Source organism: Silurus aristotelis (genome assembly GCF_946808225.1).
Source record: "Silurus aristotelis genome assembly, chromosome: 18".
Lineage (NCBI taxonomy): Eukaryota > Metazoa > Chordata > Actinopteri > Siluriformes > Siluridae > Silurus > Silurus aristotelis.
The window spans coordinates 14886860-14908898 of record NC_139591.1 but is presented as its reverse complement, the minus strand read 5'-3'; the positions used below and the strand labels follow the sequence as shown (position 1 = coordinate 14908898).

The following is a 22039-nucleotide window of genomic DNA, read 5'->3' as shown; positions in this document are numbered from 1 at the left end:
GAAAGGTTATCTGATGTAGCACATCATTTCAGAAATGTTCTTTCATAGTTTTGAGTAGTATATTATGTAGTTCCAATTTGCTCCACTCTTCTGGGAGGATGTTCCACTAGATTTTGGAGTGTGCTTGTGGAGATTTCACACAAATGAAGAGGTCTGGAGTGTAGTCAGCGTTCCAATTCATCCCAAAGGTGTTCAGTAGGGTTGAGATCAGAGCTCTATAGCAGGCCATTCAAGATCTTTCTCTCCAAACCATGTAAACCAGATCTATAAGGAACTTGCTTCGTGCACAGTGGCACTGCCATGATGGAACATGTTTGGGTTTCCAAGTTTAAATGAATGGCAAATTTTATTATCAAGCATCCGAAGACATCCTATACAGAAGAACCACTTATGGAAGAAAGGGTCAGGTGTCCCAATACTTTTGTACAAAATCACAAAAAAGGGAAAAAAAAAAAAAATTTATATATACATACTGTATAATATATACACACAATTCAGGTTTCATCACACACATCACCACTCCTGTCAGCCATCTCTACAAATGCAAGCACACAAAAGAACACATGAAAAATGCACATAATAAATTCTGGTTTATTTATTCAATGGCAAGGTTTTCACAGAAGCTAAACCATCATGGTACTTGTTATCCCTGTATGCAGATGAGACTGAGCCAACACCGCCTTATTTAGTTGCATATGTACGAGACAGCGTAGCAGCATTTATATATATATTATACAATATACTGAAGAGTATGAGGACACTATTAGCACCACAGAAAGAAATCACAAGCGCAACTGCTGATGGATTTTGAAAGACAAGGCAACTGAACACACATCCTTTGGATGAATCTCCATTCATAATTGCACAAAGCACAATTACAAAAAAAAAAAAAAAAGCGAACAAAGTGAAAACAACCAGTGAAGCATTATCCAATAAACAAAACACAAAGAGTACTTGAACAGAGCAGTTTAGAAAGCAGAAATAAACAGAGTTTGAGGGGTTTAAAAAAGTCCTGGGATCTCTGGAACATGGTAACAGGAGGTCCGGCACAGTCAACTATATATATATATATATATATATATATATATATATATATATATATATATATATATATATATATATATATATATATATATATATGTATGTGTATATGTATATCTATATATGAGGTATTACAGCTTATAGACTTCCGCATTACATGTAAAGACATTGTATATTTCTGATACTGTACATTTGTTAAGTCACAGGATGAGGGTTGAAGTGGGTTTTCTTTCACACAGGAAGGACTAAATATTCACAAATCATGGCTGAGCTTTATTACCACAGAGAGACTTCACTGTCGCACAACCATTTGACGTGTTACCAGAGAACAGCGGCACGGACCCCAGCTAGAAATGCTATAGACTTATTACCATGGCAAGGATATAACTTAAAATTTTGGTTTCCAGACAAAAGAACCAAATTACTTTAAATAAAAAATAGAACATACAAATATTTTTCCGTAATACTGATGCTGAAAAAATAAAATACAAAAAAATACAAATAACAGTGATGACTGGGTGGCAGCATCCGCATTGAAATGAAAAGGACGGTTTAAAAAAAGCGAGCGGCTTTTTTTGTTTTTGTGTATTTTGTTTTATTTTTTTTCAATTGCTCTCTTTGGTGGTGACGGTGACGAGTTGCTTGGCGGCCTTAGCTATGTCATAGGCGCATTGGATTAGCTGCTGTGTGACCAGTTGGGAATCGGTGGAGCAGGAGTCGGCTGGCGCTGCACGCTGACATTCGCCCTGCAGTCGGCTGGCGCTGGAGGTCAGCAACCGCAGGGAGCCGCGCACCATCTCCGAACTCGGTCGCTGGAAGGAGACAGAAAGTCAAATCCATGGAACGCTTTTAATGAATTTCATGCAGTTTAGGTATCATGGAGGTCTCGTAATAACCGATATTAGCACGACCAAAGGTTTCTTTATATGAATAAATAACATGAGAAAAATGGGAGACACGACCAAATGTTTACAAATGAATCACACAAGGAAAAAAAACTAATGATCTGAATAATCAGAAATCTGGTTCATTTTAAGGCTGCGACAACTAATTGATAAGCGATAATGGAATTTTTATTTTTTTTATGAAATTTTTTTTTTTTTATCAAGACTCATCTTGCTGCGTTTCTTTGTTCCATTTTATTTTTATAGCATTTACTACTACAACAGTAACTTATCTGTTAAACGGCTACGTTTAAAAGCTTGTTTTCAATGTTTGTATATTTAATGTATGCATATATCATTTAATTATTATACAAAATTTAATTAATTATATATTCTACATGCTTATATTTTCACAACTGAACAAAATCTTTTTTTCCCCAAACAAAAATTGTGAAAACACTTTTATGCCATCTGCAATTAAAAAATAATTTTTTTATTTATTTATTAACACAAATTGCTTCACCTTGAATACTCAAATGCTTTTTTTTTTGTGTTGTTTTTTACAGAAAGAAACGACCGAGCATGAGTGAATTTGTTTAAGGAGAACTCCCCATGCCGTCCTCTACAAAGCTTATAGTGGCTGTTTGTTATGTCAAAATGAAAGAGTTAAACTCAAAATGTGGCTTTTGCATTTTTTAAACTACACTGTCATACATACATAGAATCAGGGTTTTATATAGTTATAATTAAGCAAAACATCTAGTAAAATCTTTTTTTTTTAATCCAATTAATTGGGGGGGGGGGGGTTCCCCGATTAATAGATTATCAAAATAATTATTAGTTGCAGCCTTGGTTCACTGATTATTCTCTTCAGAAAGTTGCCAAATCAAAGCTCTTGCAGCCTTACCTTGGGAAACAGGGTAGCCATTTCAGTCACAGCTAGATGAATTCTTTCAGAACATGGGACAAAGCTGGACAAAGAGAAAAAAAAAAAAAAAGTCGCTTGGTTGTCGGATGAACGTGTCACGAGCACACAGCGCACGATGCAGGGGGAAAAAAAACAGCATTCAAAAATCATAGATTTAGAGACTGTAAGTGATGCACTTGCTACTAAAGTCTAGTACTTAATAAGCAGTTAGACAGATCAGCAATATACATGTTTAAACTCGGCTCGGATTTCAGCTGTATGCTTTGCAAGAGTAGTATGGCAAATCGGCACAACAATCCGAAACACCCAACAAACAGCCCGAAATGTGCACATTCAGTAGGTTTATTCCACACATTTTACCCCCTGCTCTGTAGAATAGTCTTGTCTGATTGATCTGAGAGGGCTGCTGAAGCTGTTTCTGACAGGAAGGCTGGTTTTAATAATGCGTTAAGTTTTTGTTTCCACAGCAACAACTTACACAGACATCTATAATATACGGTTCAAGAAAAGAAACATAAACCCAATATTATTTTTTGATATGGGGATGCCTTTGTTTTATTTGTAAAACCAATTCATTGAGTTTTTTTGGGAAGGAATGTCAAGTACCAGTGCTTTGGAACAAATCAATTTAATTGCTGCTTTACATGAGAAAAGAAATAAATGCTTACATCCACTATAACACAAGCAATGATGTTTCATGGATGTTTGACAACATTAAATCCGAAAAACTATAATATTTTTGTATTTATGAATAGAAAATGAGTAGTGTAAGCAAAGTCTTGTGGTCTTAGACGAGAAAAACACCTGGGATGCTCTGTTATTGCAAAGTATTCAACCCCAGGGTGTAACAGCAACTCTGAATCACACCATCGAGATATTGTTTTACTGTAACAACTACAAAGCCGCATACTGAAAATCCTCTCCTTTGGTGTTTCTGCCTCATACAGTTGGACAAACAGGAATTAGAAAGCATAGTAGCGTTGAAGGTGGGAATCGAAGTCTCGCTACTGGATGTGCTGAAGTAATATTTCTCCAAAGACAAATCTGGACTTTGAACAAATAATAATAAAAACCTCTGCATAAAGTAAAACGTCGTATTTGCAAAACATGCTGGGTGTCGCCTCAGTGCAAGGAACTGATCGTTATTATCATGCTATGCAGATGTGTTTAACACACTCGCACCACTCAGCACCCAGACAAAGAAGCCGCTGTGGCCTGCGAGCAAACAGTACCAGGACGAGTCCACCTGCAGCTCGGCACAAGGGAGCAGACCACTGAAACAACCCGGGCTGGGGGGGGGGACCACCCGAGACACACATACATACATATACATACACACAGACACACAGACAAAGTAAAAATACAGGATTATAGTAACACTGAAAAAGAAAGAATTTCCAAAATCATCCAACTGTCTCTTCTCAGTTTTACATTTCATACTCTAAATAATAGTGATGACTTCAGCAAAAGAAATTCCGATTCCGTGTGTGAACATATAAACACTATATGAACAAAAGTATTGGTACACATGACTTTTCCAGCCAAAATTGGCACACATTTGTTGTATGTCTGTGGATGTGGTGGCCTTACATTTTCCCCCCTCACTTGAACTAGGAGACCCAAACCTGTCTCAGCATGACACTGACCTTGTGCACAAAGCCAGCTTCATGAAGATATGGTTTATATGGGTTGGAGTAAAAGGTTTTGAGTGGCCTCATGTAGCGCTCCGACCTCAACCCTACTGAACACCTTTGGGATGAATTGGAGCACTGACTGCACCTCAGGCCTTCTCGCCCTACATCATTGCAGGACCTTTGCAAATGCAGAAGTGACGAATCTCATGGCCAGGTGTCCCAATAACTTCTGTTCATACAGTATATATAAATATATATATATATATATATATATATATATATATATATATATATATATATATATATATATATATATATATATATATATATATATAAAAATAAATAAACACAATTACCTCTCTTGTTTGTTCTCCTGTGCAGCACGCAGTAACTCCTGGATGTTCTTGGTGATCTGTTCCGTTTTGCTGATGACGTCCTCAGTGGAAGGCAAAGCCGAATCCGTCTCGCACTCAAAGTCGCCCGATTCAGGGATGGCTCCCTCGCCGAGCCGGGCACCACTTCTGGGAACGCTTGGCCTGAAACAAGTAACAACATCATTATTTGTAACAATACAAAACTCCCTTTTGTATTGTTCTTCAATCATACATACTCTAACACAGCAATAACGTCTTAATTGTGCTGGCCTGCCATTTAGCTGTTGAATTGTTCTCTTTTTGAAACGATAAACTCACGACTATCACATGTACAGATTGTTAGAATACAATTTTAAACATGGAGCATTAAAATGTACGAGTGTAGAAACATTTTTGCGAGTGGCACTGCCATCCAGCAGTTCCTGACCTCCTCACACGTTTCTTTTCTTTTAGATTATATTATCGAATATTACATTATTAATTATATCATAATTTTAATAACACTATTATAAATCCTGGCTTGCTTGAATGGATCTTCCCAAGAGGTTAACAAATCAAAAAACAGGGATTATATGAATATAGTGGACTGTAGAAAATAAATGACGGGATAAAGACGCATTAGTAACATATAGTAGCACAATGAGAAGCCGTACCTGGAGTTGTCCAGCTCGGCATGGTTGGGTGTGTTATCATAGTCGCTCTCGGAGGTGCTGCTTTTTCCCTCCACCCTGGAGCCCTGTTGTGAAAGAGGAAACCTGATGAGAGCTCTAGCTTTCAACCCCAAACCTGCTTTGCATCATCAATTTTTCATGTTTGCAGAGAATCGCTACAGGGCTTGCAAGAGACGCAGCCGTGTTAGCAGCATGCTTGCGTTATTAGACCTAGTACAACAAATCATTATCATACAGACAGAGCAAACGTCTCGAGTCCACTACAAAAAACTGTGTTTCACACAGGAAAAATAGTTATGACTACAAGCAAAGTTTATTGATGAATTATCATTTCTATAGTAACATCCTATTCACAGGAACTCTATGGTGGATGCTCCACACAATCCAAAACTAATGAACCCTTTGTTTCCTCTGCAGTTTCTTGATAAACTGTCATTTAATGCTACTGCTTTAATGCTTTTTTTTTTTTTTTTTTTTTTAATGCTACTGACTGTTTATAGCTGCTATAATGCAAGTGAAAACAGGACTTATTTCATAATGTTCCACATCAGCATTTCATCAGTAACTATAAATGAATAAAACTGTGTTTTCTTTTGTGGGGAGCAAAATGCATTACTGGCAAATTAAAAAATTCAGTTAACTACAAATGATACCATGAAATATTTTTCCAAATACAGTGGCAGACATAACTAATGCATAACATCCTCACCATCCCTAGGAGTTCTTCACCATACCCATTACTGATAAAAAATATCTGCATACATTTGTAACCCTAGTCATAACCTTTGGCACCTGTTTGAGGCTTAAACAGACCATAATTTACAATAAAATAGACCTAATTTCCTTTTCTTTGTAGCATGAAAAAATGCTTAATAATAAAAAATTATAAAAAACAAAAAACAAAACAGTTGTTGGTAGTAGACAAATCTAGACACATCAGTAAGCAGAGCTTTTTAGCCAACATGCCTTTGTCGTGGTCGTAAATGCAGCAAGCACAAAGAAGCAGTCTATTGCAAACCCTGCGTCTCTGATAAAGAGATCACTGTGAACTGAAACAGTGGTGCGTGTGTGTACACAGATGGGATGCATGCAGATGTGCAAAGCCGGGAGTGGAGTGGAGCAGGAGGTGGAGGTGGGCTAAAGAAGGAGAAGAAAAACGAAGAAAGGAAGCCAGGCAGTAGAGGAGCGAGTACTTCACCCTTGGGGCTCGCTCGTCCCACGCCCAGGACAGGGTGGAAGGGAAGGTGGGGAGGGAGGAGGCACCCATGGAGGGACCCTTCCCAATCTGGAAAGGGTTCAGATCAAGTTGGCCATAAATATCCATAAATATTGTAACTGAAATTAGCGAGCTGATATGAATTCAAAACATCGCCTGGGTCAATGGGACAAATCACATGAACAGAACATGATCATGAACTGAATGCTGTGATTTACATTTACATCACACTCAAAGCCACAAAAATCGAGCATGGCCTGTTCTCCGTTCACTGCACTTACACCAGGAGGTAGGGGCTGGAGGGTGAGACTGCCAGGTTCGGGATGTGTACCGTCTGCTCTGGCATGGTAGTGCTTCATGCCTGAGCCCGTCTCGTACATGGACATGGCTCTGCCTCCGCGGGGCGGGGCGCGTCGCTGCGGCTCCTGCGGGTGCGCCAGGCTGTTGGCGCCCTGGCATTTCAGATTGCTGTTCTCGTTCTGCAGGGAGCTCAGCTGGAGATGAAGCAAACACACACGTGGAGATGTTTGTGCCTATAATCTTTAGGTTCGGTTCTGAGATTTTTTTAAGGCTGAAATGATATGACAAATTACAGAAATTACATTATAATCAAACATAAAAAAAAAAAATAAAAAAAACGTAAAACACCCCCCATAATGGTTCCACACCCTTATGTTTTATTTACATGCTCACTATGTACACACAGTGGAGGATCCCAAAATACAGGATAATTTTCCCCTCATTTGAACTAAAAGACCCAAAATTGGTCCAGCATGACAATTCCCCTGTTCACAAAGCCAATATATGGGTTACATGGCTTGAAGATCTTGAGTGGCCTGCTATAAAACTCTGACCTAAACCGTATTTATAACCTTTGGAATGAACTGGAATGCTGACTACACCCCAGGCCTCCCCACCTCACCTTCATCAACATTACTAACACTCTTGTGGTTGAATGAGAACAAATCTTCACAAGCACACTACAAAATCTAGTGGAACATCTTCCCAGAAGAGTGGAGGTTAATATAACACCAAACAGGGACTTAATGTGAAATGGGATATTCAAAAAGCACAACGGAATTATCCACAATCTTGTACATATGGTGCCCATATTTAATTTACAGTAGAACATAAATATCAAATGTTTATGGAAAAAAGTTAAGGAAACAAATGAGGAAATTTTTAATTTGTTGACTGCGACACATCTTAAAAAAAAAAAACAATTATATATAATACAAATAAGTTGGGACAGGGGCAAACAAAGTCTGAGAAAGTAAGTGTTACTAAAAATAAACTGCTGGAGATACATTTTGGAGCTAATTAGGTTATTAGGCAACAGGTCGGTAACATGGGTATTAAAAAAAATAAAAATGCATCTAAAAGAGGCGAAGTCTTTCAGAAGTAAAGATGGGCAGAGGTTGACAAATTCGTTGAACGATTCATAGAATTGAAAAAATTTAGAATGTGCCATAATCTACAAAACATAATATCCAAAGATTAAGAGAATGCCGCACCCTCTTGACTAAAGATAAGAGGGATTATCCAGGTTGTTAGCAGCGCTCTGTTCAAAAGCCTGCGGCACTGATGGTATTAGGGTGCATTAGTGCCTATGAAATCTGGAAAGGCACCAGCAGTGCTGAAATACAGCTCCCATCCAGACGACGTCTTTTTACGGGGACGGCCTTGCATATTTCAGAAAGACTATGCTAAATCGCATACTGCATCTGTTATAACAGCATGGCTTTGTAGAAGAGTCTGGGTGCTAAACTGGCCTGCCTGCAGATTCGACCTTTCCCAAACTGTAAACATTTGCTGCATCATGAAAGATGCACCAAAGAACACCCAGGACTGCTGAGCAGCTACAATCCTGTATCAGAAATCAGACAAGATTCCACTTCCAAAACTCCAGCAACTGGTCTACTCAGTTCCCAGATGTATACAGATTGCTGTGAAAGGTGTGGGGATGCTACACTGGTAAACATGGCCCTGTTCCAACTTTTTTGGGGGCGTGTTAACGGCATCAAATTCAAAATTATCCTATTTTCTTTTCCCTTAAATGGTACAGTTTTAATGACCATCCATATTTATTTTTGGTCTCTTTTTAAAAGATACAAACAGAGAATACAGAAAACAATTTTTAAAGCAAGATGGATTCCTGAGGCAAAAGTCAATATTTAGATTGACCTCCCTTTGCACTAAGTATATCTTGAACTCTTTTGGGGAGACTGTCATAATGATCTCTGAAGTACTCTTCCGGTCTATTTGACCGGGTTTCTTTCAGCACTTCCTTAATTCATTTCAAAATCATTAGCAGTGTGCTTGGGGTGGTTATCATGCTGTTATCCTGGTTTCCAGAAGGAATGGAATTGATCATGATCATTTCCTATCAATTCGCACAATATCACCAACACCACTGGCAGAAAAGCAGCCTCAGACCAGGACAAACCCTCCACCATGTTTCACTGAAGACCACATGCTCTCATTCTTTCATCTCTGTCCAACTCTTCTTACAATTAGACCCAAAAATGTAAAACTTGGATTAAATCACACATTAATACTCTTTTTCACTGATTTTTAAATTCTAATATCTTTGTGAGCTTTATCATATCTTAGCCTTTTCATCCTGTTCCACTTTCTTAAAAATGATTTCATGGCTGCTACCCTTCCACTAAGACCATTCCTGATCAACCTTCTTTGGACCATCGAAGAGTCAACTTGGCATCCTGATGAAGCTGCCAGATGCTGAACCAGGTCCTTGCTGGACTTCTTTCCTGTCTCTCAAAGAAGTAATTCTGAGAATCAGATTTTGAAAGCTTTCTTCTGGTTTTCTTTGTCCTTTCCTCAAAACAGCTTGAATACCAGATCTTGAGTGTCCAGTTAGTTTGCCGATTTTCCTCTGTGAGTGGCCTCACTGATATCATTTTATGAATCGTATCGAATTCTATGATCTTCTGCATTTTGAACAGAATTATACTATTGAAAGTTGGTCTTGTAAGCAAACCTCCAATGAATTAAACTCACGCAACATGTATCATGTGATGCTCAAGCATGTCTTGCACAAACTTGGTGTAATAGAGCTTTTTCACAGCAGTCATATTGTCATGCATACAGGTGTTAGCAATGACATTCATTAAGGTTCAACTCCACTTATAAAAAACAGGTTCCTGCTATTGCTCATGTGTAAGGGGAGGTCACACTGGAAACTTTTTTTTGTATTTTGTGGTTGAGTTCTGCTAAACAGACTGAGAAATAATTATGTATGGTCATTAGACAAAACTGAGTGACTTCTTTTCAGTCAAAATGTTCTCAGCAATCGCTGGACACCCTATTTCTAGAATAAAGAAAAACTATTTAAATATAATAACTACAGACTTCCCCTTCACTTATGTTACTCTAAACCCCTGCTCTGTGTGCAAGGTAACATCCATAGGCCAGAGAGTCAAAGCTGTAAAACGAGACACTGTGTGAGGTCACACTATCTGCCTCCTCATCAAAAATGCTTAGCAGCGGCCCGGAGCGAGCAGATCAGATAAGCGCGGCGGCTAAGCATGCAGCTAGCAGAGCTCCCATATGCAGGTGAAGCTTGATCAGGGTGTGGAGCTGCTCAGGGTCACGCACCTTGCTCTGCATGTGCCTCAGCTCGTCGCTCAGGTGGCAGTTGACCTTCAGCAGCTGCTGGATCTTAGCCTCGGATGCATTCAAGGCGTTCTTCACCTCCATGAACTCCTGCATGGTGATGGGGCTGTCGGACAGGTCGGAGGACTCTGAGCTCTGGTGGCAGGGAGAGAGAGAGATATGGACAGATTAAAGAATGCCCTACTGTCAGGGTATTATCATTCTAGCGGTGTTCAATTCATTTTCTGTGCAAAAACAAAAAACCTATAACAATAATAAGAAATTACTGCAGGCCATCATTTATTTTAAGTATTTATCAATAGAAGTATATGCAGCTCAGCCCTCACAGATATTCAGCTAAAACAGTGCGACTTGCTAGCGTGCAGACATGTAATTGCACATGTCTGACTATTGCGTATATGAAGTGTCGTTTGGTGAAACTTTCCTGTTTAACTGTAGGGAATGTATAAAGTATCTGTACTATAGAGTAAAATAGGCCCAAAACGTACACCATCAACAGCTTCTGGTAACGAGACTAAGCGTCAGAAAGGGAAACAATGACTCTTCAAGATTGAACTTCTTGTTTAAAGTTTTGTTGCTGTTGGCCACTATTACAGTGTGAATGAGCACTGTGTGTTATATTTTTAAGAGAGAAGCCGAAATTAAGAGTACCGTGTCAGCCAGCTTCAGGCAAAGTGCAAAGAATTTTTACAAAAGTACAAAATGAAAATATTGTGAAGATGGAAGCTGCTTTGTCGCTGCGGATCGAGGACTCTCGTAAGAAAAATATTCACTTGGACAGCAACATCATACGTCTAAGGGTGAAGGATATAAAGCAGAGGGTACAAGTAGTACAGCTAGTTCTTGTACTGAAGAACCACAAATCAGGGACATCAGCGGACTCGGAGGAATTTCAAGCCAGCATTGGATGATATATACAGCACAGTACTTTTCATCTCCCTCTCCCTCTCCCTCTATATCGATAGAGTCAGTCTCTTGGTGGGTAATTAATTTTATTAGATTTTTATTTTATTTTGTTTGGCCTTGGTCCACCCTGAAGTTACACTGGTTTAGACTTGTCTTTATTAACTCAAATTATCCCAAAATGTCACATATTATGCGATCTCTGACTGTTCACACATCATTCCTGGCACTTTCAGGGTACCACATACATTCCCCATGCACACATCCCTGTCACACTGTGTGGCCTAAACCTAGACTGTAGTCACTTGTGTAAGTTATGGATAGATCACCTTCGGACCTCTGCTATGAACTCACTACCCACGCAACATTGCATCGAAATGAAGTTCAAATCACAAATAACAAATTTAAAAAGTAAATTTGGGTAAAAGTGTATTTATCAACCAACCCTAGGTGGCGTTAAAATAAACAACCAGTTCGTTTTTGAATTTAGCAGGAAAATAGCACAACAAGCTAAGTTCAACGAGAGCATGCCTATGCTTTAAACAGGTGCATCACATGCTGTTTAAAATCTTTCAAAATCTTCTGGCAAAAATCAGCTCTTGATATTTTTGCAGTGGTTTAATCCCTTTAAAGGGTTCAGCTAAGAAACTGGAGCTAATATAGCAGCGGATCAGCCCTTTAGGAGAAATGCTGAGAGAAGGATGGCACACGGTAACTCCACAGAACAGCAGGAGGATCAACGGGATCATTTAGACCATACGATCACGCAAAGCCAAGCCAGGCAGCCTATGTGGATTAGACTCGCACAAATATTTATAGGAAAAAACAAACCTTGGTCCTCTCATCTTTCCCAGAGCCTGGCTCTCGTTCCGCATCTTCGTCAGATGCCACGCTGTCATAATCAGGCTGTTCTGGCTCTTGGCTCTCACTCCCGAGGCGGCTGCCTATATCTTTCAGAATCAGTTCTACGTTATCTGAGAAAAGGAATAAAGAAAAGGGTATGAATAATTAAGTGATCTTTATGCCATCTGTCTGCTCCATACATGAGTAAAAACAAGTTAATGAATTAGAAATGAAATCAGCGTTTGTTAGTGTTTTATTAATCAGGGCTGCAGCTATTGATTTTTTTTTGTAATCGAGTATTCTGCTGATTATTCTCTGGATTAATCAAATAATTTGATAAGAAGTACCTTTTCCTTTATTAAAGAGCAAAACTAAACAAACAAGAGAAAATAAGACGAGTCTCTTAAAATGAACAGGTAATTTGTTTCCTTTTTAAGAAAAAGCAACACTTTTATTGCTGAAATTGCAGAAAAGAATATCTGTAAAAAAAAAATGTATCCCAGTGAATGCATTTAACTGCATTATTACATCAAAATGCAAATACAAATATATACATAAAAAAACATTTTTTAATAAAAATAACATTAATAAAAATATTTTTTTCAATCCATTCTAAATGACTTTAAAAATGGTAAATGCACTGTACTGCGTTTTTTTTGTTTTAGTTCGAAATTATCCCAAACTTGGAAAACTTTGGTGTTGTGTTTTGTTGTCTTTGGGCCGAATCTTCTCCTCGCCCCTCGCTGTTCGCTCCACGTTCCTCCATTTTTCATTCTGCAGTGTCATCTGTGGTTTTCATTCTGCAGTGTCATCTGTTCCGCCACATCACATGTTTCCCTGCAATTCCCGAGTTTATTTCTTGCGGTTGCGACTTTATTTCTCGCAATTATGACTTTATTTCTCGCAATTCCGACTACATTTCTCGTAAACATCCAACATTTCGGGTGCATCCACGGGTAACCATGTTGTCGGCCTGAAGTTTGAAGCTGTTGGTGTATAAACGAAGCTCCTCGGCTTCATCCGTCTCCTCCAGAGCTGATTGTTAGTCAGAGTTCACTTCAGGGATCGGAGGCTTAGTTTGGCACCATGCGATTCTATTGATTGAAGCCCATTTCATTTTCAATGCGTAAACCTTTCTGGCACTACAGAGGGGGTGACGCTGCCTGATTGGCTAAAAAAAAGTCGGAATTGAGAGAAACAATTTTAGAATTGCGACAAATAAAGTTGGAATTGCAAGAAATAAAGTAAGATTCGCGAGGAACATGTTTTTAGGCGCTCCAGAGTTTAGCGGGTGGTGCGTCAGTTTTAAATGGTCCGTTGGGGAACACAGTGCTCCGTGTATAGTTAAATGAACTAAACGAAGCAATTAATTTGCAAAACGGAGCAAATAATTTGCCTTGATGCATTTTTTTGTAATCGAATTACCCGAGGAAACGTTTCAGCTCTAGATTTTAATGATAGAATATTTGTACAGACAATATAAAAGAAAAAAAAGAGGAAAATATGAGTATCACCAAAGAACCTGACTTATTGTCTTGCTTTAACAGTAAAATAAAGTACTTCCTCTCACCCTTGACATCTGGGGAATTCCCTTGCTGGCGGCGCTTTGCGTCGGTTAAAATGTCTATCACAAGTGTAGCGAACTCGTGAGCGTTGAACCTCGCCAGCTTCTGCCGGCCCTGCATTACAAACATTAAAGATGTATGATGGTACATACCAGTACGGTCAAATAATAAGAAATTATAGGAAATAATAAGAAACATGAACTGGTTCAGATCAACACTATTTAGAATACAATGCGGTTGAAGACAGCAGTTTGACGAATCCAAAAATCCAATAACTTTTTGTTAAATAGTTGCTTGTTTTTACATTAATAGAAGTGTCTTTGTAACCACCAGTAACACAAAAAAGTGTCACGAATAAAGACTACACTCTTTTGGGTTCATGGCAACAAGACCACAGAGTTCTTTTTTTTGGCTTAACTTGTTTTGTGGAAGTTCACCAATGTTAAAAGAAGCTAAATGATTATTGAAAAGTGGACATGGTATTTAATTATTTTTTAATCATATACCGAGATGGGTGATCTCAAAAACAAACCCTATGCCCAGGTGCAACAAACTACAAATTATTTAATGACAAATAAGAGTAAATATGATTTCTAATAAACTACTATAGGCTACAATTATGGCTATAAGATTAAAAAAAGGACATTTCAGAACCAAATGTACTACAAATAGTATTAAATGGTCCAGTTTGTAATATCTAGAGCCCTCTGCTGTCTGCAAGACAAACTACCATTAAACTAAAAATGTTCTTTTTATTTTTAAATGCTACAAACTCCGCTTTCAATGATAAAAAAAAAAACCCAAATGTAATACATTAAATGAAATCAAAAAAAGCTGCAAGCAATGGAAAAAAAAAATCGCTTTACAAAAGTACAGGTGAAAACAGGTCTACTGGTTTACCTGGTTCCTGGTAGAGGAGTATTCAGGGTTGACTGGGAGAAAAGGAACGACTGTGGTTTCAGTCACCAGAGTGCTGTGGTTCTGAGTTGTTAGCCACACTGTAATCAGAAATCAAGAAGACTTTTTCAAATCATTTTTTAAGAAGATCAAGAAGGTTTGGTGGAACTGGAATTTCAGAACACACAATACTGCTTACACACGTGGCCATGTGAAAGTTCACAACTGTGTATGAAAGCTGTAAAAACACAGATTTGACAAAGAATCGATAAAGAGTTCAAGCCAACCTGCGTCCGTTTCCCTTCGGTCCACCTCATCGTAAACATCCATGGCAAGCTCTTCAAACTGATGATTGCTGAGCTAAAAAAAACAACAACAAACCGACAATCAATTGGTGTGGTTCATAGTAATTGCACCGTATTGAATACTTTACTCGTAGTCTTTCATTAACACAGTGGGTTACTACAAACATTAACATTAAATGTTCATAGCTTTATTTTTTTCTCCATAATTTTTATTAGATATCCACATACGAACTCTTACAAACCAAATCCTTCCTGTTTCCCTTTCAGCTCATACTGTAGGTTAAAACAGTAATGTGGGTGCAGGCTATGACATACAACAATTGTATTACAATACAATTGAACATGGGGGGGGGGGGGGTGGAGCATTAAACACAATAACTGAAATTGTATTTGATTATTGGTGTTAAAGCGTTTGTTTGTTTGTAATGACTGCTTCAGGACACTTCCTGTATGAACAAATTAATTGCTTACATTGTTCACCTGGGATGTACATTATGTACATACCAACGTTTTCATTATCATTAAGAAACAAAACACACTATCAATGAACAAAACATTTTCCTTAGCTGAAATGTAAAAAAAAAAATGTAAGTTTCCAAGTGAAACTAAATTGCGATTATAAACAGAAAAGCAAATGAAGAGCGATTTCCAAGCATCTCATTCATACGACTGAGCAGCTGTAATAAATGTCAAAACAGCTCGATTTAATAATGATTTTTGGAGCTTGTTTTTACAGTTATCATCATGTCCATTTATTATATCTTTATGCAACATCAAAACTAAAAAATTTTTTTTAAATAAACTAAATACAAAATTAACTCTCAAAGCTAGTATTTTATAATAATGATGTTAATAAAACCGTGGACTGCAGCAAACAATTAGATGCTATTTATGAACCAAAATGATCTTCATTACTTATCAGTTTCATAAGTCCAGAGATCAGAAAACTACAGTAGCAAAATATTAAATAAAAATCACATTAAAACCAATATTTCGTATCCTCTCAAGCTGATATAGATAAGGTGTGAGGAAGCACACCATATGGACAAAAGTTGTGGAACTATTCATATGTGCTTTTTGCACATCCCATTCCACATTTGCTGCTGTAATAACCTTCACTCTTCTGGGAAGATGTTTCAGTAGATTTTTAATTGTGCTTGTGGAGATTTGTGCTCATTCAACCACAAGAGTGTAAGTAAAGGTGATGTAGGTAGGGTGAGGAGGCCTGGGGTGCAGACAGTGTTCCAATTCATCCCAAAGATGTTTAATACGGTTGAGATTAGAGCTCTATGGCAGATCCTGAGTAGTTGAGGGTTAAGGGTCTTGCTCAAGGACCCAACAGTGGTAGTTTGGTAGGTCTGGGATTTGAACTAATGACCCTCCAATCCAGATGCCTTAACCACTTTGCTACCACCGCCTACATATATCCATGGAGCTGGCTTTCTGCACAGGGGCATTGTCATGCTAGAACAGGTTTTAATCTCCTAGTTTAAGTGATTAAAATTTTTTATTCTACTTCAGTGAAAAATCCTATAAAATTGTGTGCATCCAAGTTTGTGTTAACCGACTTCCATCTACAGCTGACTAAGTCAGGTGTCCTAATACTTTTGGTCCACACTGTATCTTAAAGGAGGTATACGAGTTTCTTGAATATTGCAGTTAAAACCAACTTAAATGAAAATGCAACTTACTGATTGAAGTTTCTTTTTAGCAGCTTTCGCCAATTCGGTTAAATCCAGAGTGCTGCATCGAAACAGACAAAAAAACCTTCTAGAATACAAATGTCTCACGAAAAAAACAAAAAAAAACAACGAATGATCTCCACGTTTTATACTTACACGTTCCTTATCCGTTTAAAGTGAGCAAAAAGAAAAATCCAAAGTTACACTAAATACCTTTGTTTGGTTTTTTTACATTACAACCATCACATTGTTATAAAACGGTCTTACCTGTCTGCTATCTGAGGGATTATGAAATGCTGGCCGTTTTTATGATCTAAAAAACGAAAACACAACATGCGCTAGTACATTTCAGTTTCTCAATGGACACATCATTCAATGTACCAATCACTACACTTCAAATCAGTTACAACAGTACAAAGTTATAGACACTGTGTTCTCCCATGACCCTCATTTAGTTTAGTTTTAGAGGTTGGGCACATGTACAGAGGAAAATTAGACGTTTGATGGAACTTCAGTGTGCTAAAGTATAAGATTGAAATGATTCGAATTTGATTTGACTTGATTCGAGTAAGCAGCAAAACAGTGCAAGATGTTTCTAGTTTTCGCATCCAGTAAATCCAGGAGCAGTTACCTGGTTTTCTCCCACACAGGTAGAAGGCTAATCTGTCAGTCAGTTCATACTGGATCTCCACCAACCTATCAGCGAGCTCCTGATGCCCTGCTTGTCTAAAAACAAAACAAAAAAAAAACAAAAAATTTTAAAGATATTGGTGGCCAACATGAAACCTGCATTAAACATGAAAATAATCTGAATTGAAACCCTGGCATGCAGTGCAAATAGCTCAATTAACAAAAACACAAATCAAACTCAGGGGTCTCGTAGTCATTATTTCTTAGTTTTTTGTGCATCGTAGCTCAGTTCAGAATCGAATCGCTTTCTCGATGTAATCGAACCACTGCGAATCATTGACAAATCGATTTTATATGAATCAGCTTTAATCTGGTATATTTGACATCGTCTGTACACCACTACTCCTAGTGTGGTTACATATAACAGAGCGGTATTAAGAAATGTGACGCTTTAAATGAATTAATAATAATAATAATAATAATAATAATAATAATAATAATAACAACAACGTCTCTTGTAATTGGCAGAACTCGGCTGAGAATCGCTGACCTTGCATAATCTATAGGAGTGTTTCCGCTGCTGTCGGGAGCGCCGGGGTCTGCTCCGTACACCGTGAGTAGCTCGGCTTGGAGAAGCTGGCTTGCTTTAGCCGCCACGTGTAATGGAGTGTTCCCTTTCTCCTGCAAAAGACAAGATTGTGATTATTATTAGTGACTTTCAGGAGAGTGTGTGGACCGGTAGTCAGTTTAGCTGGCTAGATAGATATAGATATATAGATATAGATATACCTTTATGTTCAATCTGACATTCTGCGGCTTTGGACTGCTCTTTTCTGGAAACTTATTGTGCCTCATAACGTGTGCGTGTGGTGTGTTTGTGTGTGTGCATGCGGCTACAAAAGAAACCGTGCTCCTGTTGCGTGCGACTGATTGAAAATGTGGTGCGTGCAAACTTAACACTTCATTTTGTCACTTGAAGTAGAGATGCAAAGTGTATAAAGGTTAAACAGGCAGACTAAACAGATTGCAGTGCTGCTGCAAAATCTGGTGCTACAACATAAAATAATGCAAGCAGCATCGCTAGCATGTTTCACATTAGTTCATGCTGAGGAATTGTGAAACCACAAAAAGAAAGATCATCTCAAAGATCTTCTAGTGAGGCAATCCTGAAACACTTCCTTCTTAATGCTCTGTTTTTTGAGAAACTGTAGTATAAAGCAACTTCTTCACATCCATTTTATTCCCTCAAATCTTCCACTGTGCACCCCAAAGGTACACAGTGTGCACAATTGCTTTTCTGCTCAACACCATTGTAAAGAGTAATTGAGTTACTGTAGCAATACTGTGTATGTTATGTGTATAATGTATAAGTTAATAATAAGTTAATTCATCACTAGAGACCAAATTCTACTTTGTATCTAATCTTCCAGCAATATAAGGGTTTTTTATTTATTTATTAAATAATTACATTTCTAAATTTTTTACATACAATTTCTTGCATAGTCTTATATTTTTATTCTTAAGTTTTGACATACTTATTGCTGTTTTCCTGCAGATTTGCAAGTTGTTGTTTTTTAATGCTGTATTTTTTTATTCTTTTTTAAAAAAGAAAGATAATTCACTTGGAAACTTACCGGATGGAAAAAATTTGCTTGCGCTCCCAATGACAACAGCCTGAGACAAGTCTCCAAATTCCCGGTCCGCACGCTCGAGTGGAGTTGCTACGAAAGAAAAAAAATAATAAATTAAATTAAATTAAAAATAAATTTAAAAAATCAGCCTTGTTTTGAATTTAGGAAGTTTAAAACGCTTTGTGTTCAAAAGAGGAAATATGTGAGGGGAGAAAAAAAAAAGGAAGTGAATTTCGGTTTACTTACTTTACTCAGATCCTTCGCAGTCACGCTGTCATCTTCGCGGCATGGCATTCGATGAACAAACGCCAACATCTGGTACTTGGCCTTGATGAACTCTGTTTTGTTGGGGCTGAACAGACACAGATGGAGAGTCCGTAATAAATAAGCGCGTCGGTTGAAATTCTCGTACACTGCAGCGGTGTCGAATTCTCGATTCTGATTGGCTGCGGAGGCGTTTACGTTCATTCAAACGCGGTTTTGGAAAACGTTTTTAGTGTGGGCACGAGTAATTAACGTAAGTGATGGGAGGAACTCATTTGTTTTGGCTACGTTCCACAATATACAATGTAATTAAAAATGTACCAAAAAAATATGTCGTAGTTCTTTAAAATACACACACACACAATTTAACTATCAATCAACTATCTGATTCAAGTATGTAAATCCTTTGGCTGGGAACACCCCTAATGTATGCATATGCATATGCACGCACGCACGCACGCACACACACATTTAGACGGAAAAAAAAGACATTTTGTGAAAATTAAGGAAAATTATCAAATATTGGTTGGTAACATTATTTAAACCTTATATAAAGCGTTTTCATCATACTGCCCATAATCACACGTACCTGCTCTGTATAAACTTTCTGTACAGACTATATTGATTACTATTTTAACAAACTGAACCACTTACTGCACTCTGTCCTGTGGATTGGCTTTGCGTTTTCCACTCATAATCGAGGAAGGGTCAAGAAGGCTGTGCTCCCAAATGGAATTCGCCCCATTGTTATATAAAGTCTGGACCATCTGCAGGTAAAAACAGGAGATCGCCCGTTATATTTAACGAGACACAGATTCGTATTTATTGATCTTACATCCACAACTTTAAACCCACGCAGCACACAATGAAACATGAGCTCACCCACAAGCCCGAGCCACATGGCTTAATTCTATTTTTATTTGAGGAACTGCAACACAATGCTTCATTTCCTGATAACGACCGCAGCGTGCAAAGGGAAGTGCCATGCCAAACTTGAAAAACAAAAAAAGCCGTCCGAGAGAGAAAAAGCAACTATAAATACCTGTAACTGTGAGGCAGGCCACGCAGTGTGAGTCAGGTGGCGGACCTGCGAGCTGTGACGACCCAGACCTCGGTGTATGCTGCAGCACTCGTCACAGATCAGCACTCCTCTATTGATCGAGGCCCATCGAGGCTCTAAAAAGGAGGGAAAGCATTCGCAAAGGGGAAAATTAATCAAACGGCGAGAAATGAGCCGACAGCTTTTTGTCGTATGTATCAATCCAACAATGATCAGAACATTCAGTCTGAGACTCACAAATATTGACTTCAAATTGATCAGCTGATCCCGTGGGTCATCCCCTTGGGTCAAATTACATAAATCTCATTTACAAGTGACCACAAATCTGAAAGTTAAACATAAAGTATTTCCAACTATTTTACTATTTATGTTGTTTGTTTTATAATGTTGTCACATATTAATGGTTGCACTAACGTCTTATAATATCACTTCTCTGTGATTCCATGTTCAGCTTTAATAATAAATTAGATGATTATATTTTCAAGTAAAGAGAAGCTCTTGTACTTTTGTCCCTTCTGTTTATTGTTAACATTACAACGCACAATGACTACAGTATATACCATAGCCAAACAAACGCCCGTATTCCGACAAAATCCCGCCTCCTTTACTGTGATTGGCTACGAGTTTCCTGATCACAGCGCTACCATAAATCTTTTTTCCAAGCTGGCCCCTCAAATGAGCCAATCCCAGCCAATAGGGCGGGGTTTCTCAAAAACGGGTAGGAAGAGAAAAAAAGAAGTCGGATTCAATCTGAGCACATAAAACCGTTACATATCGTTAAATAACGTCGGTATGAAAAAAATTAATAAAATAATATAATGTATATATAATCAGAAAGACATTTTGTCCTGACGTTTATCAGGAATATTATAAATCAGGTAGCGCATTGGCTATCACTTTAGCCAGCCAGCTAATCTACGAGCGAGCAAAGAAAATGTTTATTTTTATAAAAAAAATACTAACATGTGATAATTAAATAAACGCGGTGTATTTTGTAGTCGGTTGCAAAATAACATGTTTTATTATTAAATCCGAGACAAACTCGGACTGAAGCGCTCACTTACCAGGGGCGCTGCAATCAGCGCAGATTTCCCTGTTGCGAGGCCTCATTGACATCCTTTTACTGCAAAAACTCCTCGAAGTGCTCTTCTTCTTTCACATTCGTCAGACCTGATCCTTGTTATTATATTAAAAAAAAGATAATAAGTGCTGAAAATCGACCGGTACGATCTAAAAAAAAAAAAAAAACCCAGTGGAATCAAAAGAAACAGTTCCGCCCTTGTTCTCTGCTCCTCCACTACAGCCTGAGTTTTTTTTTCAACTTCCGGAATGTAAGGTGACGCTGGAAGTGGGCGGGGCTACCGACAATCGATCAAACATATTTTTATATCAATAATCAAATTCATTTGTACAAAAGTATTTGGACGCCTGAACATTTTCAGGCATATGTGGTTCTTCTCCAAAATGTTAACACAAACGTTGCGTATAGGATGTGTTTGGATGTGATAGAATTACATTTTCCCATCACTTGATCTAGGAGACCAATATCTGTTCTAGAATGACAATACAACTGGATCTACATGAAGATATGGCTTACATGGGTTGGAGTGGATCTCAAGTGGCTTGCTATGGAGCTTTGACCTCAACCCAAATGAACACATTTGGAATGAACTGGAACGCTGACTGCACCCTAGGCCTCCTCACCCTCACACATCAGTACCTGACTTTACACTCCAAAATCTAGTGGAACATCTTTCCTGAAATGTGGAGGTTATAATAACAGCAAACGGGGACTAAATGTGGAATGGGATGTTCAAAAAGCATTTAAGAATCTTATAGGCATGTGTCTGCAGATGTTTGTCCCTATAATGTATG

At 38.1% G+C, this 22039-nt stretch overlaps 1 protein-coding gene across 6 annotated transcripts; it reads right to left on the bottom strand.

Annotated features, from left to right (window-relative positions):
* Positions 1 to 1611: 1611 nt before the first annotated feature.
* On the bottom strand, positions 1612 to 21497 carry git2b (G protein-coupled receptor kinase interacting ArfGAP 2b). Of its 6 annotated transcripts, XM_083568330.1 has the most exons (21): positions 21229 to 21497; positions 20147 to 20280; positions 19759 to 19871; positions 19087 to 19192; positions 18844 to 18930; positions 17760 to 17890; positions 17211 to 17305; positions 16847 to 16892; positions 16589 to 16640; positions 14880 to 14952; positions 14596 to 14693; positions 13701 to 13809; positions 12119 to 12261; positions 10367 to 10519; positions 7030 to 7242; positions 6731 to 6817; positions 5515 to 5597; positions 4844 to 5023; positions 4086 to 4142; positions 2833 to 2896; positions 1612 to 1853 (listed from the first exon to the last, which is right to left on the bottom strand). In XM_083568330.1, the coding sequence occupies exons 1-21, from the start codon at positions 21278 to 21280 to the stop codon at positions 1647 to 1649; spliced, it is 2283 nt and encodes a 760-aa protein (XP_083424456.1). In that variant the 5' UTR covers positions 21281 to 21497; the 3' UTR covers positions 1612 to 1646. The 6 variants fall into 6 exon arrangements, with proteins under 6 accessions (XP_083424456.1, XP_083424457.1, XP_083424458.1 ...); XM_083568331.1 differs by lacking the exon at positions 4086 to 4142 and having other exon boundaries at positions 21229 to 21492; XM_083568332.1 differs by lacking the exon at positions 6731 to 6817 and having other exon boundaries at positions 21229 to 21492.
* Between the last annotated feature and the right edge of the window lie 542 nt (positions 21498 to 22039).